This window comes from Branchiostoma floridae, chromosome 7 (assembly GCF_000003815.2).
Source record: "Branchiostoma floridae strain S238N-H82 chromosome 7, Bfl_VNyyK, whole genome shotgun sequence".
In the NCBI taxonomy this organism is placed as follows: Eukaryota; Metazoa; Chordata; class Leptocardii; order Amphioxiformes; family Branchiostomatidae; genus Branchiostoma; species Branchiostoma floridae.
In genome coordinates, this window is record NC_049985.1 from 2,735,509 (window position 1) to 2,753,384 (window position 17,876).

The following is a 17,876-nucleotide window of genomic DNA, read 5'->3' on the forward strand; positions in this document are numbered from 1 at the left end:
AATTCGGGGTACTAATTTGCACATTTGATGATACTCTTAACCCTCTACTTTGACAAAATGACATCCAATTGTTTGCGTGTTGGAGAAGACAGTGCCAGTGAAACAGGTGGGAAGGCTCGCCTGTCGGAAGCATGTCCAGTTTCTGTGTTATACACCAGTAATCACACAGGAACAGGAAGTCTTCAGGAAGCAACACACTTTATCATTTCATCCTGACTACAACACCGACGTAAATTCTAACAGTCTGTAAATGCTCGGGGCAGGAAAGCTGTCTGTGACTGTCTGTCTTGTAGATTCCAAGCCAGGGCTGTCTTTTTTTGGTCCCATTAATTGTTTAGGACCCATGTTGTCATTTGTTGTTCTAAAGCTTTCATTTTAATCTTATGAAAATACATTTTTTATCAGTATCATTTCATCCTGACTACAACACCGCTGTAAATTCTCACAGTCTGTAAATGCTCGGGGCAGGAAAGTGGTCTGTGACTGTCTGTCTTGTAGATTCCAAGCCAGGGCTGTCTTTTTTTGGTCCCATTCATTGTTTAGGAGCCCATGTTGTCACTAAACGCTGTAAAAGCTTCATTTAAAGCTTATGAAACTACATTTCTATCAGTATCATCTCACGGAGTTCAGATCTTTTCAACAGACAGGATTAAATTGAAGCCATCACAATGAGCAAATTTCTGTCACAGGACAGAGGGACAGTTCCCAGAGACAGCTCTGATTCTAAGCATGCATATGAGGATTTTGTTTGTTTTATATAATCCTTTTCTGCATTTTTACATTTCTCTCCAGTTTTCATGGATGTAATACTGTAAATGCATTTAAGTCCGCAGGGATTTAATTTCACGGTAGTGGGAAAAAGGACTTTTCGTGGTGGTTTTAAGTCTGCGTTAGCACCATGCACTGTAGTCTCTTACTGCTATGGAAAAATATTTGTGGTGGTTTTAAATTCGCAGTGAAGCAGCCACCGCAAAAATGGCCAACATTAAACCACCACGAAAGTTTCTGCATTTACAGTACCCCCTGATTGATTCATCTGCTTGGAGATTAGTCTGTCTTCAGGCCTGAGGCACACAGATTGTAAGTGTTAAACATGCCACTGGCTGTTGGGTAAGTCATTTGTATTGTCAATGGTGAAGATTCCAGTGTCATTCATTGCCTAAAGGGAGCTTTCTGGGACAAGTGCTGTGTCATTAGTATGAATGGTTTAAGAGGACGGGTGTTGTTGTGTTGTGTTAGGATACCATCCTACATCATGTGTCCTAAAAAGGACTTTGAAATTAGCAAAACAGGAATTAATGTCTTCTGTTCTTCTATGGAAACCAAGTGGCCGGGTACATTGCACAAGTTTGACTTTTACGGACACTTTAACTAGAGACTTGATTTTGAGAATTTAGAGCAAGCTATGTTAGATAGGGCCCTATGGATTGAAATATGTACTTGCCTTGTCCCGACCTCCGGTCGATGATGTATACTATGTATGTACCATCCTATTTCTACTGGGATTCCTTACACCCACTGCCCTAATTACCTCCATGAAAAAATGGAGGTATAGTTTTGAGTGTGTCTGTGTGTGTGTTTGTGTGTGTGTTTGTGTGTGTGTCTGTGTGTCCGCATATTTGTGGTCATCATAACTTGAGAACCTCTTGATGGACTACGATGATATTTGGTATGTAGGTAGGGGTTGGGAAGACGAAGGTCAAGGTCAATTTTGGGCCCCCTGGTGTGTGGCCTTGGTACTGCAGCGCAACTTCCGGTTTTGCTATCTCGGTGTTCTGAACATGCTATGGTCAAGATTTTTAAGTATTAAATAGCTCTTGTGCTCAGGAAAAAATTACGTAAGTTTGGGCCCCCTAGCGTCTAGTTTGGGAATAGCAGGGGCGTTTTTGTCAAAAACTTCTGACGAGGATAACTCAAGAAGGGAACAACGGATTTTCATCATTTTTGGTATGTAGGTACCTTAGACAATTTTGTACAAGATTAAATACTAATTATGCAAAATAGGAGTACATTTGCATAATTAATGAGGATATTATATCATGGCAGTTTTTTCAATGTATCTCTTGTCCTGGATGTGATATGGTCTTGACATTTGGCTGGTAGATAGCTTGCAGTGTCATGACAAAGTGGGGCAGGTTTCAGCCCCCTAACATTTAATTGCGGAACTGCAGGGGCGTTTTTGTCAAGACATTCTAAAGAGGATAACTGCAGAAAGGATTGATGGATTGGCATCATACTAGGCATGCGGGTACCTTAGGCAAATATGTTCATAATGATATACATTTTATGCAAATGAGGACTTAATTTGCATGATTAATGAGGAAATTGTGTAATTCCATTGTTTTCAATAACTGGACTTCAATAAATGTAACACATGTTAACTATGATAGGTGGAATATAAGCAGATACAAAATATGGTAATGAGGAACTTATTTGCATGATTTATGTAAAAATTGCAAAAACGCTTTATGATTAATAATGGGAATTTTATAATTGTGACATGTGTACGTTAGTCAATGATGAACAATACCATGCATAAATTATGTTAATGTGCTAGTCAATTGCATGAAATTTACGAAAGCTCTAAATTTTCATGGAGGTATGAGGTCGCCGAACTCTAGTTTTTTTAGGGCAGCAAGTGTAAGGAGCCCCGGTAGAAATTGGATGGTACCCAGGCTAGTGTTGTATTGGCATAACTGAAAGGGTGCTTGGCCCTTTATATGACTTTTGTCACTCCATCCAGGTGTAAAATGGGTAATTGACTTTGGTTGAGGAGGTAAAAGGCAGTGGAAGGAGTGGGATGGGCTGGCTGCCATCAAATACCATACTTTAGAAACAGTGGCATATCAGGGGATTCAAACACAGGACCTCTGGGGTCTGGGCCAAACACCCTAACTGTCATGCAAACCTGACGCCACATCTAGTGTTTGAATGCACCATACTTCTTTTGGAAAGAAATATGTTGAAAGTGTTAAAAAGGTAGTTGTGATGATGTTGTGACTATCCTGTATCAATTTTTATTGTGTTTTTCCTATACCTATCAATGGACAGGAAAGTTCTCTTTAGAACTTCTTTGAGAAGAAGTCATTTTTTCAAACATATGTCACATTGAGTTATGAAGTTAAAGATGTGTTTATTTTGTCTCCTGATCCCTAATTACATCTCAAGGGCTTTTGTCTCATATATCCATAGTTTGTTTCTAATGCTAGTGGTTGATAAATAAATAGAGCAATCCTTTAAATAATTATTGTCAACATTACCAGACAAAATCAATATGATTTACGATCTGATGATTTTTGGTCAACAATTTCTGTTGGAAAGCTTTCACAATGATGTGACATGCTCCAAGTGGGACATGTCCCACTTTAGTACGGGTCAAAATCAAACTGCACAAACAAACGGAACCTGAACTAGTGACCACCTCTAGCCTGGTATCCAGCCGCATTATACAAAATGTAGCTCCCAAACCTCTTCTGTCCTCTCTGCAAATACGGAGAGGACAGAATAGACTCGGGAGCTATAATACAGTTGGATACTACTAGGTAAGACCACCTCTGCATAGGGGCTACCTGGGCTGCAGTGACTTTTTGTTGGTCCCATTATATGTAGCTACACAGATCATGTTTCCCATATGCATTGACCCAAAGATTAAGAAATCAATGTACTATAGATATTCTGACAGTTATACATGATTGTACAATCATTTATGAAAGAAAATCATGCCTACCTGACTCTGTTGACAACTGGAGAAGAACGTCCACTGCACTTCCCATCAGAGCCTGCAGGGGGAGCAATTAGCAATGGATTAACAACTTTCTGCTGAAACACATTATGACTTCTTGTTGTCGTGACTTCTTTATCTACATGTATCATTATTTTACTAGTTTTAGCTTGTCACTAAAAAAAAGAGCTCTAGCATTCATCATTATGAAAATGGACAACCAGCATACTCAAAGCTAAAATTGGAAGGGACCATTGTCACTTGTTGGTTTGTTTGACAAAAACTTTGGTAACTCATAGTCTTGTGTGAGATTCAAGATTCATTCAAACATTGTACTAGTCTAACTTGTATGTCTAATGCCACAGATTTCCATGATTCTCTAAAGATTAGGGTGTTGGGCTGAGCTGACCACAGTGCTGGGCCGAGTTGGTCTGATTGGCTATGAGCCGAGTTAGCAAAGGGCTGAGCCGCTGAAGCATCCGACATCTGAATACACTATAAATGCAAATGTAGGCCCCAACACTAGAGCCATAACTAAATGTATACATTATCATGATGAATTGATGATTGATGACATTATTTGTCATGGGAGATTTTCTACAAGCTGACTTGATGAAAGATGAGATTTGCAGCGAAAATGTCAATCCTCACTTTCAAGCAAAATTACATGGAGACTTAGCATTGAATGGGTTTTAATGGTATTCCTACTGGTTAAATTATCAAGATTCTATCAATAATTAGTGACTGTGGCCATATTGCTATGACTCTTATGAGTGGATGGATAATTGCAACCTAACTGGGATTTGAGATATGCTTAGTAAAAAATATCTTGACCCATGGAATGAATGTCTAGTCTAGTGGTTTGTGATCCCTTCTCTGGAATGGATTCAAAAGTTTTGATCCTATCCAACTAGCAACACCATTAACACAAACACCAGCACTTACTGTTCAGATGCTAGAACATTATATATTAAAAAGTACCAGGTAAAATGAAATCACTGTGAGTATAGTCCTTGATTCAGATGCTAAATCTGTCACATAACGGTTTTATCTATCAAAACACAATATGGTGTCACTACAAATTTATAACAGTCTCTAGCAAAAAAAAATTATTGGCACATAAGCCAGTGATTGCCGTGAATGCAGAAAGTTTTGTAAAAAGAAAAAAAAAATCCAAATTGCTGTTCTCCTGTAACAGAACACCCATCACTTGTGAGCTTAACTTGTCTGCTTTATGGACACACTGACATTTCCAGTCCTGCTGGCCCCCTAACCCAGGTTCAGCTGATTTACAACTCTTGATTGGAAAGAAATGGACATAGTTATGGAAACAATTTAGCAATGTGTCACAGCAGACCTGTGGGCTTAGGGTGGCTTTGTAATGGACAGCCTGACATTTCCCAGACGAAGGGGGTAATTCTGAGGTAGAATTACTGAAACAGGCTTGACCACGGACTGTCATTAATTTTCGGCGTACCTAGAAGCCTTATTTGCGGGGAATGATAACCGTTATTGCATGTCAGATTTCCCACAGAGGAGCTGGTTCAATCATTCGTTATCTCGGACTTTATTGCATTTTTTTCATACCACAAGAATCAGATTTCCTGGGTAACATTTCATGAATGCTTAGTAATTATCATATTTGGGCCTGTTTTACAAAAAGAAGAAACCCATTTCGAATTGCAGACAAAGATGTGCAACAATCCCACATTTGTTTTCTCAGCCTTTATTGCATGTTTTTTCATACCACAGAAATTAGATTTTGTGGATGACATTTGATGGACCCTCAATAACTGTACATCAGACTGTAAAAAAAAGTATCAAATTACAAATAATGTGTGCAACAATACTACAAGGCACTGAATAAAGAAATTGTCGTGAACTTAGATTTACATGTACACTGTACATGTACATCTACACGATGTATTAAGGTATCTTGGTTGGCTAAATTGGCATTTTGACCTTCCACTGTTTTTTTATTAATGAATTAAGAAAGAATGGAGCCACAACGAATGTTGATAGATGGGCATTAAAGAATTCTAAATCTGATTTTTTGGGGGCACAATTGATGACGTCATCATTATTATTACCTCTGATATTATTTTTTTCTATGACAAAATACAGCACTTTGGTACATACCACTGTAATGAAACTTCGTTTTTCGTTGCATAATGATAGAAGCTACAAACGTGGTGTTGCGCAAACTGATATCTACTAACGATCTGTAGTTATTAAGAATTAATTTTTTTAATTAGATGAAAACAAACATTTTCTAATTACTACAGATCATTAGTAGATATCAGTTTGCGCAACACTACGTTTGTAGCTTCCATCATTATGCAACGAAAAACGAAGTTTCATTACAGTGGTATGTACCAAAGTGCTGTATTTTGTCATAGAAAAAAAGAATATCAGAGGTAATAAAAATGATGACGTCATCAATTCGGCCCAAAAAAATCAGATTTAGAATTCTCTAATGCCCATCTATCAACATTCGTTGTGGCTCCATTCTTTCTTAATCTATTAATAAGAAAACAGTGTAAGGTCAAAATGCCAATTTAGCCAACCGAGAAACCTTAATAGAAAGCAGATTACAACTGATATTCAGCCAATAAAACTTTAATAAAATGTATCTTTCTACAATTAAGTATTACTAGATAAATACAACTACATTTCACATTTGAACAATTTAATCTTACACTCAACACAAATTTATCATTCTACAGAAATTGGGCAGTAACACAATGAAATAAAATTATAGTAATAAAATGGAAGAGTTATTTCTTGCTTAATCCATTAACTTTTTCTTTATGCTTTTTTGTTTTGATGAGTATTTCATCTACAAAGTCCTATGCATGGATAAAACACGTGAATCATTTATTCTAAAGGGATTGGGCAGTAATACAATGAAATAGAATTATATTTGTAGTAATAAAATGGAAGAGTTATTTTCTGCCTGTTCCATTAACTTCTCTTTTGTGCTTCTGTTTGCTGATGGAATATTTCATCTACAACTCCTATGCATAGATAAAAGACCTGAATCATTTATTTAGTTTAAAAGTCCATTCCACAAAAAACTGTTCCATTAACTTTTTCTTTAAATTGTGCTTTTTTTGTACTGATATTAAAATGTATTTCATCTATATAGTCCTATCATATAATGCATAGATAAAACACCCAAATCATTTATATACCTTAAAAGTCCATTCCACAAAGGTGCCTGTTCCATTTACTTTTTCTTTCGCGCCTTTTTGTACTGATGGTCAGGAGTATTTTATCTACATGTACAAAGTCCTATGCATAGATAAAACACCTGACTTTGACTTTATTCAGATCCACATTTAGCATAAAGAGTGAATCATTTATTTACAAAGTCCATTCCACAAAGGTGAGAAAGACGGGATCATGTGGCTGAAGGCAGAGCTTTATTAATGGCGTGACATTTCGCATCCCGGCGCCACCCGGGACGTACGGGGGAGGGCAGGATTAGAGAGGGGGGGAGATGGATCTCAGCGAGGAGATGGACCAATAAACAACATCGTTTTCATGTTTCAAAAATCAGCACCATCAATAAGTTCATTTTTTTAGTTTGCTGGAGTTGATTTTTGTGGTAATACATCACAAATGTTTGAGGTGAGAGATGGATCTCAGCGCGGAGACAGACCAATAAACAACGTCATTTTTATGTTTCACATATCAGCACCATCAATAAGTTCATTTTAGTTGCTGGACTTGACTTTTGTGGTAGAAGGAGTTGTGTTTGCGGTAGGCACATGCAACACATCACAAATGTTTGGAGAGAGATGGATCTCACTGTGGAGATGGACCAATAAACGACATCGTTTTCATGTTTCACATATCAGCACCATTAATAAGTTCATTTTAGTTTGCTGGACTTTGTGGTAGGGTGCACAGGAGGTGTTGAAAGTGTTTAAGTTTGTGGTGGGCACATGCAACATATCACAAATGTTTGGAGAGAGATGAAGAAGAAGATATCTTACCACGGAGATGGACCAATAAACGACATCCTTTTTATGTTTCACATATCAGCGTCATCAATAAGTGTGTTTGAAGGGTGAGTTTAAGGTTGAAGTCACACATCGCAAATGTTTCAGGTTTGATGAAGAAGTTAGAAATCTTACCGTGGAGATGGACCAATAAAACACATCGTTTTCATGTTTCACAGATCAATAAGTTGATTTTAGTTTGCTGGAATTGACTTCGGTGGTAGAAGGAGGTATCTACATGTCTTAAAATATACTGTAACCTTGCCAAAATTGCATAATAAAAGACAGAAAATAATCCTTTGTTGTATCCAAACAAACCTACTTGTATCTGGAGTAAAAAGGGCATGTTATTGTTAATCCATCAAATCACTCAAAGCTGTGGAGACTAGCAGTAATTTAATGATGGCAGTCCAATTTTCCGGCCGTTAACAGTTCTTCGGCCGGTGGCAGTTTCATGTACTCCTGTACAGCTCTCGTTTAGAAACCAGGCTGTAACAATTGCTTTATCATCAACAAACTGGACAGTAACACTGACACCAGGGAGAGGGCTATAGCAAGTCATTTCCTTGGTTTTTGGACATTTCAAAGTAAAGAAGAAGAAAAAGTTGGTGGGAATTTTAAACTTCCTGGCACTCTTGAGCAATTGCTGATGACACACATCCAGAAGATCACGTGTCCTTATCTCTTGCAAGTTTACGTTCTGAAATGATTGGTTATCAATATCAGTATTGATCCTGAAGAAAGCATCGCTGGTCATTGAAAATTAGATCTGTGTGTGCTTTTGTGTCAGAAGATAGTTAAACTTTGTACTATAAAAGCTGAATCTGGCTGTATCGTGTTCAGCTGGCATGGAGGTCACGCATTTGCAGAGAGTCACACCTTGAGCACTTAAAAGATCCCAGTACATTTGTGGAAAAGAGCAGGGGTCCTTCATGATTTGAATGGATCAAAACATTCAGTCCAGTCTTGTACCTACTCTACAAAATTAGGACATTTGACCTAAACACTGCAGAACAAAGTGTTGCTGACCAACACAGGTGAACTTTCACGTTCATATGTATGAATAAGAGATGAACTGCCTGAGAATGTATTAGGGTTAATATGGTGACACATGTACTGTCATACAACAAGGGATTTCTAAAGAAATCACCTAATCTCTATGATTTATCGACATGAACTCCTTACAAATTCCAAATTGATGAAGTTTGCATGCATGGCTTTGACCAGCATCAAATATTTCGTTGATGAACTACTCGCCTGACTTGCTTTACGATGACACGAAAAGTCGATTTGTACCTGTGCCCGTTTATAGACTATAAAACACCAGCTCTTTAGTGAAACATTAGGCGGATTAACGGCTGCTTTAGTGGGTAAACAGTGTTGGAGTGATCCACGAGCCTCAGGTGTCAGCCTGCTGATCAATACTACATAAAACTGTGGTACCACAGTCTACCAGAAATAAACAACTTCAAGTGCTTCTCATTGTCCGTCATTATGTTTATGGTTATACAAACTTAGTTAGTGGGTGTTGCATACAGTTAGTCCTTCCTGTCAAACTGCTAAATCTTGTGTTTCAAAGAACTGCATAGAGCGGCTCTACAACATCTCACTTACTCACTCACTCTCCGGTATAACATCCTTATCCTATTTATCATACTGAATATAAAAAGACAAACACTAAATTGGCATGATCTAACCGATCTGAAATTTTTTTGTGGACTAGCCAGTTGTGTGTTGTAGTCTGTAGCCCAAGCTCTTCCCTGGGTAATGAAACTGAGATGGGCACCTTCGTACATGTATACACAGTGTATGGCATGGGAAGGACTTTGACTATCTTTTAGAGCTCTGGAGGTCTTGCAAACTAACATTCGCACACCTTATCCAACATGTAATACATCCAGGCCAGAGGGTTGTGAAGTTATAGTCCATAAGGTCTTTGCCAAACACAAGATTGTACGTACTAGGTTTGAAAACTTTAAATCCACCAAAATGAGCTCCTCTATGAAGTTTTATTTGCTGTAGGCGAGGCCGGATAAGTATTATGCATAGTCTAACCCTTACATATGTCCATTTGATCATTTGACATGATATAACACACAGGCTGGAGGGGTTGTGGAGTCAAAAACCATATTACGGCAGACAATAGATAGGTTGTGCTAGCCTTGATTAGCTTGGGTATGAGACATTCAGTGCTACAGGGGAGGATGTATATGATCATATGTAAGGCCACACCAATCTATTTTCTTGGTTCTTGGTTCCTTGGACATTTTTTGGGGGAAAGTTTATCTTGTGGTCAAGATGAAAACAGAAAGCAAGGACGAGGAAAACTTACATCTTACTAGCATACTAACAGTACATGTCGAATATTCACTCTGTGAAACTATGTGCATCAAGATACAGCCTTGATCATGCTCTGTTTAAATTTAGCATAAAATCCAACAACCAACAAATTGGTGTGGCCTCATACAAACATTCACAATTTTCATTTGGTCATATCAGCATCAGCATCATCAATTCAGGCATGTCGCATATGAGGTAAAATTATAATTCAAATTTTTTTCCACAAGAATCCTAATACAAACAAATAAAATTGTTGTGGGCCTTGTAATAGACACATTCACACTTCTTGTCCATATCAGAAGCATCATCATCATTTCAGGCATGTCATATAGACATAGACCATACATGACAAAGGCCAGAGGCTGTGGACTTGGCTCTCGCAAGGTCATTGCCAAACAACAGATTCTAAATCCACCTTGATTAGGTACACGGAGCTTCAGTGCTGTAGGGGTTGCCAGATATGTACTGACATTCATAAAGTCTTATCCAGATAGTCATATGATGTTATACAGGGCTTGAAATACCACCTGCATATGCAGGTTAGTACAGGTAAAACTGGAGCTGTGCGGGTCTTTCTGATGTCTACCTGCACCTAACCTGCACTGGTCCATTATTGTACTGGGTATATACCTGAGGTACACGTAAGTGCAGGTTAAATTGGAACTGTTCAGGTATTTCTGATGGTCACCTGCACCTAATCATGTAATAGACTACGTCAATATACTGGGTGTAAAAGAATACATTTGTAGAGTCTTTGATCATGCTGATCTTTTACCACCTGTGAGGTACCTAACAAAACTTCTTAAATGGCATCTTAATAGATTTGATACATGCTTCACAAACCTACTGTGTGGTGCAGGATCCATTATGCCAAAAAGGTATTTCGATCCCTGCTATAGTTATATAACACATACATGTAGGCCAGAGGGTTGTGGACTTGGTTCTCTGAGACCATAACCTGGTCATTGCCAAAGAACAGATAAAGTGTGTGGGACTAAATCCACCTTGATTACTCTCTGTGTGGGGCTGTCCACTGCTTTAGGGGGTACCAGATAAATATGACTGTACGGTATAAACTACACACTACCTGTAGACTTGGTCCCCTGAGACCATAACCTGGTCATTGCCAAACAACAGATAAAGTGTGCGGGACTAAATCCACCTTGATTACTCTCTGTGTGAGGATGTCCACTGCTTTAGGGGGTGCCAGATAAATATTGTAACGTCCAGTCTATCAAAATCCCAACGTTCATTACACCTGACTGTAATGCAAAGATTGTACATTCCTCAAAGCAGTGGGCACCTTAAAATGGGGGCTAGGATGAGTCCTAGTATCAAGGTGGATTTAAACAGAACACATTTGGTTATTTGGCATCAAACTTATGGTTCAATCCTTTAAGTTAGCTTCATTTTTACGGCTGTCTATAATATAAAGATTGTACATCCCTTTCGGCAGTGGGCACCTTAAACATGTGGGCTAGGATGACCTAGAATCAAGGTGGATTTAAACAGAACACATTCTGGCAACAAACTTATGGTTCAATACTTAAGGTGGTATCTTACTGCACTTGTGTCAATCTTGCGTCACTGTGGGGTTCATTCACGAGTCCTAATATCAACGTGGATTTAAACAGAACACATTTGGTTATTTGGCATCAAACCTAATATGGTTCAACGTTTTAAGTTAACTTTATTACAGCTGTCTGTAAATGTGTAGATTGTATACATCCCTTACAGCAGTGTGCACCTTATAATGGGGGCTATGACGACCTAGAATCACCGTGGATTTAAACAGAACACATTCTGGCAACAAACTTATGGTTCAAAGCTTAGCTTCATTACAGCTGTCTATAAAATCTAATGTAATGGAAGGATTTTGATAGACTGAACAGCATGTACATGTCTACACCCTACAGCTGTGGCCATCTGTAGATGGTAGTTATATGATGTGGGTGGATCTAAACTACACACTAACTGTTGTTTGGCAATGAACTTGGTCCGTTAAGATCACAGCCCTCTGGCCGATGTACAATGTATAATACCTGGTCATGCACATGTAATATAGATGCACAAGATTACAAAGTACAGATTTGAGAACTTAATCTACATTAAACAGCACCCAAGGGACAGTAACAGTTCCTATGGTGTTGTCTTACTACATTGTGTATAGGAATAATGTAAAACTCACTCACATGATCCACAAATCAGTCACATTTTCATATGACGATTATGAGTACATAAGACGATTACTAAGTGACTATGAAATGCTCAACTTTATTTCTATGACATGCACTACCGTAGTAAATTTGTTATGCCAGTTCATTCCAGTGACGTTGAAGAAGAGTGATGGATGTCACTCAAAATGTTGTAGAGATAATTGATTTGTCTTTAAATATTAGATAAAAGTTATTTTGAAGATCCAAAAATCTATTTTGAATTACTATGCTAAGGCATTTCCTCCTAATATTGTTGATCTAATTCAAAGATTCAAAATAGACAAAGCAAACTTGCACCACTTCTCAGACACACCCTGGGGATTTCTGATCAGATTTTAAGACACAATCATTTCTTTTTCCTCGGCTCTCAACACCATCCCCACCATGCCTGTGGGACGTATCTCCTCCCTACGCCCAAAGACGTAGGAATTAGGAGCTTTAGTAGCTGTAAATTGACTTTTAGCTTTCTGGAGGGTTTTTCAGTTAACACATCCTTGCTCCAGTTGGCTGGTATTCCTCCTTCTTTCCTGGGAGGGTTGTTTTATTCCAAAAGTCATAAATCAAAGGATTTAATTCTATCCTTTCTGCACAGGGCTCACCTCAAAACGATTGTAAATCAGGCTATTCCTACCCCTGGCTAGTACGTACTTATTACTGTACAACAACACTTGTAGGAGAATTTAATCCCTTTCTGTCTCCTTTCCACAAGGGAGACAGTATTGCATTTCAAAAAGTTATAGGTTAATCCTCAGAATTATTTCGCTGATGGAAGCCCAAAGATACAAGTGATTGTGCCCTTGGTATATTTAGAATTAGATCTGCTTACTAGCAATTCTATGTGTTAAGTTGGAAGGCTAAAAACTAGAATCATTTGTCTATATTAAGAAATTAAATAAAGGGATTCGGTATTGCATTTCAAAAAGTTAAAGGTTAATCTTCGGAATCATTTCGCTGATGGAAGCCTACAGACATGTAACTGTGCCCTTGGTATATCAAGAAATCATTTATTACTTAATAAGCAGTTTTATGTGGCAAGTTGGAAGGCTAAAAACTAGAATCATCTGTTTGTGTGATTTAAGAAACAACCAGGGCCTTGCTTGTAGAATGAAATATTTGAAATTAAGTCTATGACATAAGCATGACCTTGAAATAAATCTTTCACATAACAATGATTACATTCTATACATACAAAAGGTATTTTGTCTGTTGAAAGATTTGAAAGTTTAGTACTGTTAAAATCTAAACTAGTATCTTAAGAGAGGTATGAAATGCTGCTCATGAAAATAATAAATTTGCAAATTTTATATACATGTAGACATGACGTTTTGCTTTCAGCATTGAGCTTTAAAGAATACAGCAACTACAAGTTCAAATTCGCAATACCCAGATGATTGCAACTTGTACATGTATATGCTCCAGCAGTATACTCAACTTTCTTTTTAAACAAGTGCTTTTAAAAAAAGCTGGCGTTTCGTCTACGTTTATGAGTGTGAACTGTCTTTTTCTTGAAGTAAAATCTGTTAGAAAAAGTCACTCAAGGGCTGTTGCGTCTATAAGAAAAATTGTTATTTTGGAAAGGAGTACTGTTTAATAGCTGGTCTTGGCTTACAACTTTATTTTAAATGTACAATAAGTTCATTATAAAATCTATCAATATACTCAGGTACTTATGTACACTTGAAAAAGCACCATCAGCACTGTGACAAGATTCTATCTAAATTGACTACCAAATGTCAAACAAATATCCAAACCAATTAACAGCTACCTCATCTCTATTATACTGGTTTCCGCATTTACAACATTTCTTCCTTGTTTTCCTGGATAATTTTGCCAATATTCATGAAAATTTCCATACTTTTGTGTCGAGCGGTGTGACTTTCCACATCCGTGTTGTCTGAAAACTTCTGAATGAAGTCGATACTGAACAATGAAGCATTTGCTACTGTAAGAAAGGATCGCTGTTTTTGATGGAGTTTCATGCAAACAACATCAAGAGCCTCTGTATACATCATGAATAGTAGTTTAGTGGCGAGTGTTTTGTGAGAATCATCTTACCGCGCATAGGAGCCGCTGTACGGTATTTTCCATTACCATGAACAGAAAAATTCGAATGCCGGGTTTGGAATCTATGAAATCCTGTTCATAAGACAAAGGCCTTGCATACATGAAATGAATACTAAAATAAAATAAAAAATGATACATAAAAATATAATATCAATAAATAAATAGAATATTTATATATTATCTTCAATATTTAAAAAGAAAAAATCCACTCTCGGTTTCGAACCAGGGACTTTCGGATCCGAAGGCGTATGACTTTACCGATTGAACTAAGTTGTTACTTGTATTGTATATGAGTGTAGTCGATACTGAACATTTGCTACTGTAAGAAAGGATCGCTGTTTTTGATGGAGTTTCATGCAAACAACATCAAGAGCCTCTGTTTACATCATGAATAGTAGTTTAGTGGCGAGTGTTTTGCGAGAATCATCTTACCGCGCATAGGAGCCGCTGCACGGTATTTCCATTACCATGAACAGAAAAATTCGAATGCCGGGTTTGGAATCTATGAAGTCCTGTTCATAAGACAAAGGCCTTGCATATATAAAATGAATACTAGAATAAATAAAAAATGATATATACAAGTATAATATCAATAAATAAGTAGAATATTTATATATTATCTTCAATATTTAAAAAGAAAAAAATCCACTCTCGGTTTCGAACCAGGGACTTTCGGATCTGAAGGCCTATGACTTTACCGATTGAGCTAAGTTGTCACGTGTCTTATATCTGAGTGTACATTATGCTTTAACCTCACTACATAGTATTATTTATGTCGATTTTCGGTCGCTTTCTTGATAAAATCATTTTTTTTCTTGTGCAATCTTGTGGAATAGATGTTATATGGCCATTTTCCGGGATATTGAAGTCCGAAACCACAATGCAATGGTATTTCCGAACATACAGTTGTAGCAGTTGCATGTGGTCGTGTTGAACGAGGGTCTGCATGCTCTTTTACGTAAGGCGAAGGCAGCCAATTTTATTTCCCGTAATTCGTAGGGAAAACCATCTTATCTACGTAATTCGTAGCGAGGCGACCAAATTTAGCGTAATTGCCTTCCTTGATTTAGCGTAATACGTAGGGGGTTCTTTTAAATTCAGCGTAAATCGTTGTCGGAACTCCCCATGCAGACCCTCTTGAACCAAACCAAGCACCAAGCTTCCATCATCGAAGCACCCACTGACTGAAGGTAAAACCCAATACATTGCGTTTCGTCGCCAGAGGGCGACGAAACGCAAAAACTCCATATTCAGACCACCCCAAGGATACTAGCCTTGACATCTTCAACTTTTAATACTTTCTTCACTTTGTATCTTTCATGGGAAAGAAAATGTTCCTCAGAGGGCAGGGTTTAAGCCTGACTTCTTAGACATTGTGGATGCGCATGGTAAACAGAAAATTGGCTGCAGAAACCCATTCAACCTCCAGCTAGTCACAACACAAGAACAGTCTACACATGGCTTATACATTATAGCTTCTGCTCCTATCATTGAAATAAGTCTAACCTAAAGACATTTACACATGGCATTAACAAAACATTAAGAGTACATACTTATGTCTTCAAATGGTTTCTGTCATTAACACTACAGAATGAACTCCACATTACCCAAAGACAAGCTTACGGATAATCTGCTTGATAAATTTGAGATCCGTTTGCCAATTGCCGGGGGTAAGACATTACTACTAGTACTAGAACTTTTGATCCTATCATTGAAATAAGTCTGCATGAATTGATGATATCTAACATGTACAATGCATTAATGAAAACATTTAGAAGTACAGTACATATCTTTAACTATTTTCTGTGATTAACATTACAGGATGAATTTCACATTATCAAAAGACAGGCTTACGGATAATCCACTTGATAAATTTGAGATCTGTTTGCCAATTGCTGGGGGTAAGACACTGCATGTGGCTTATAACTTCTGGTCCTTGTGGCTGTTGACGTTGTGGATGCCCGTGGTGAACAGAAAATTTGCTACAGAAATCCATTCAACCTCCAGCCAGTCTTACACAAGAACAGTGTACACGACATAGCATATAACTCCTGTGCCTATCATGCATTAAACAAATACTAGAGGTACATGTGCAAGTAAATCTAGATTTGTTTCTGTGATCTTGAATTACACAAAGATAGGGTTACGGATAATCTGCTTGATAAATTTGAGATCTGTTTGCCAGTTGCTGGGGGTAAGACATTGCATGTGGCTTACAACTTCGGAATTTGATCCTATCATTAAAACAAGTGTAACTAGTAGGAATTGGTGATATCTAAGACATTTAAAAGTATCTGTAAATGTTCAATTCTCTCTGTAATTTTAAATTACCCAAAGAAAGGCTTACAGATAATCCGCTTGATAACTTTGAGATCTCTTTGCCAATTGCTGGGGGTAAGATGATACCTGTACATGTACATTCTCAAATTCTCTCTGTAAATTACCCAAAGACAGGCTTATAGTTAATCCCTTTTATAAATTTGAGATTTATTTGATGATTGCTGGCAGCTAAGTCATCGCTGGTGTAAAAGTACAGTGAGACTAATTGTAGCCACTCTTTACCGTTGGAGGAGCTACATTTGTACGAGACCTGGCTGAGATATTTACGGCCGCCGAGATCGCTGCGGGCTTGATGGAGGAATGATCCAGGAATTTCCCGTGCTGACGGTTTTATTTGGAGGTTATCAATTATGGGATTTCCTCCCTCTGCGGTGTTATCAACACGGGGGCCTGGCACGCAAGGAAGTGGTGAAGTTGTAAGGCTTGCCTTGGAGAGGGACTTGGAAGTATGGCAATAATACTTCAGAATCTTAAACTTGCCAAATGAACTCTTTGTGACTGTTCTATGCAGGGGCATGTCATGCAAGAAAGTGGTAAAATTTGTACGGCTTGGAGGTGTAAGGCATAATGCAACCATAGCTGTACAACTTCTGCAACTTGTAGGCTTGTAGGCGGAAGGACTCAGGAGTTATAAGGCCATCATAGCTGTATAACCTGTGCAACTTGTCATTGAGCTCTTTGTGACTGTTCTATTTAGGGGCTTGGCACACAAGGAAGTGGGGAAGTTGTAAGGCTTGGGGGAAGGGCTCAGGAGTAAGGCTATATTGTAGCTGTAAAACTTGTCACTGAATTCTTTGTGACTGTTCTATGCAGGGGCATGGCATGCAAGGAAGTGGTGAAGTTGTAACTAATGTAAGGCTTGGAGGGGGAAAGACTCAGGAGTAAGGCAATAATACTTCAGAATCTGAAACTTGCCAAATGAACTCTTTGTGACTATTCTATTCAGGGGCATGGCACGCAAGGAAGTGGTGAAGTTGTAAGGCTTGGAGGGGGAAGGACTCAGGAGTAAGGTGGTCATAGCTGTAAAACTTGTCACTGAACTTGAGTAACTGCTTTTTAGCATTGTCATTGAACTCTTTGTGACTGTTCTATGTAGGGCCTTGGCACGCAAGGAAGTGATGAATGTGTAAGGCTTGGGGGGGGAAGGACTTAATCGTAGCTGTACAACTTTTCCAACATGTCAATGAA

General features: G+C 38.1%; 1 protein-coding gene across 1 annotated transcript in view; it reads right to left on the bottom strand.

The window, feature by feature from the left end:
• The window catches only part of LOC118419293 (coiled-coil domain-containing protein 138-like), an 88,084-nt gene that overhangs the window by 54,111 nt on the left and 16,097 nt on the right, over positions 1–17,876 (bottom strand). Inside the window, exon 15 of the mRNA XM_035825639.1 lies at positions 3,728–3,779. Coding sequence (XP_035681532.1) covers positions 3,728–3,779 — 52 coding nt within the window. The remainder of the gene's footprint in view (positions 1–3,727; positions 3,780–17,876) is intronic.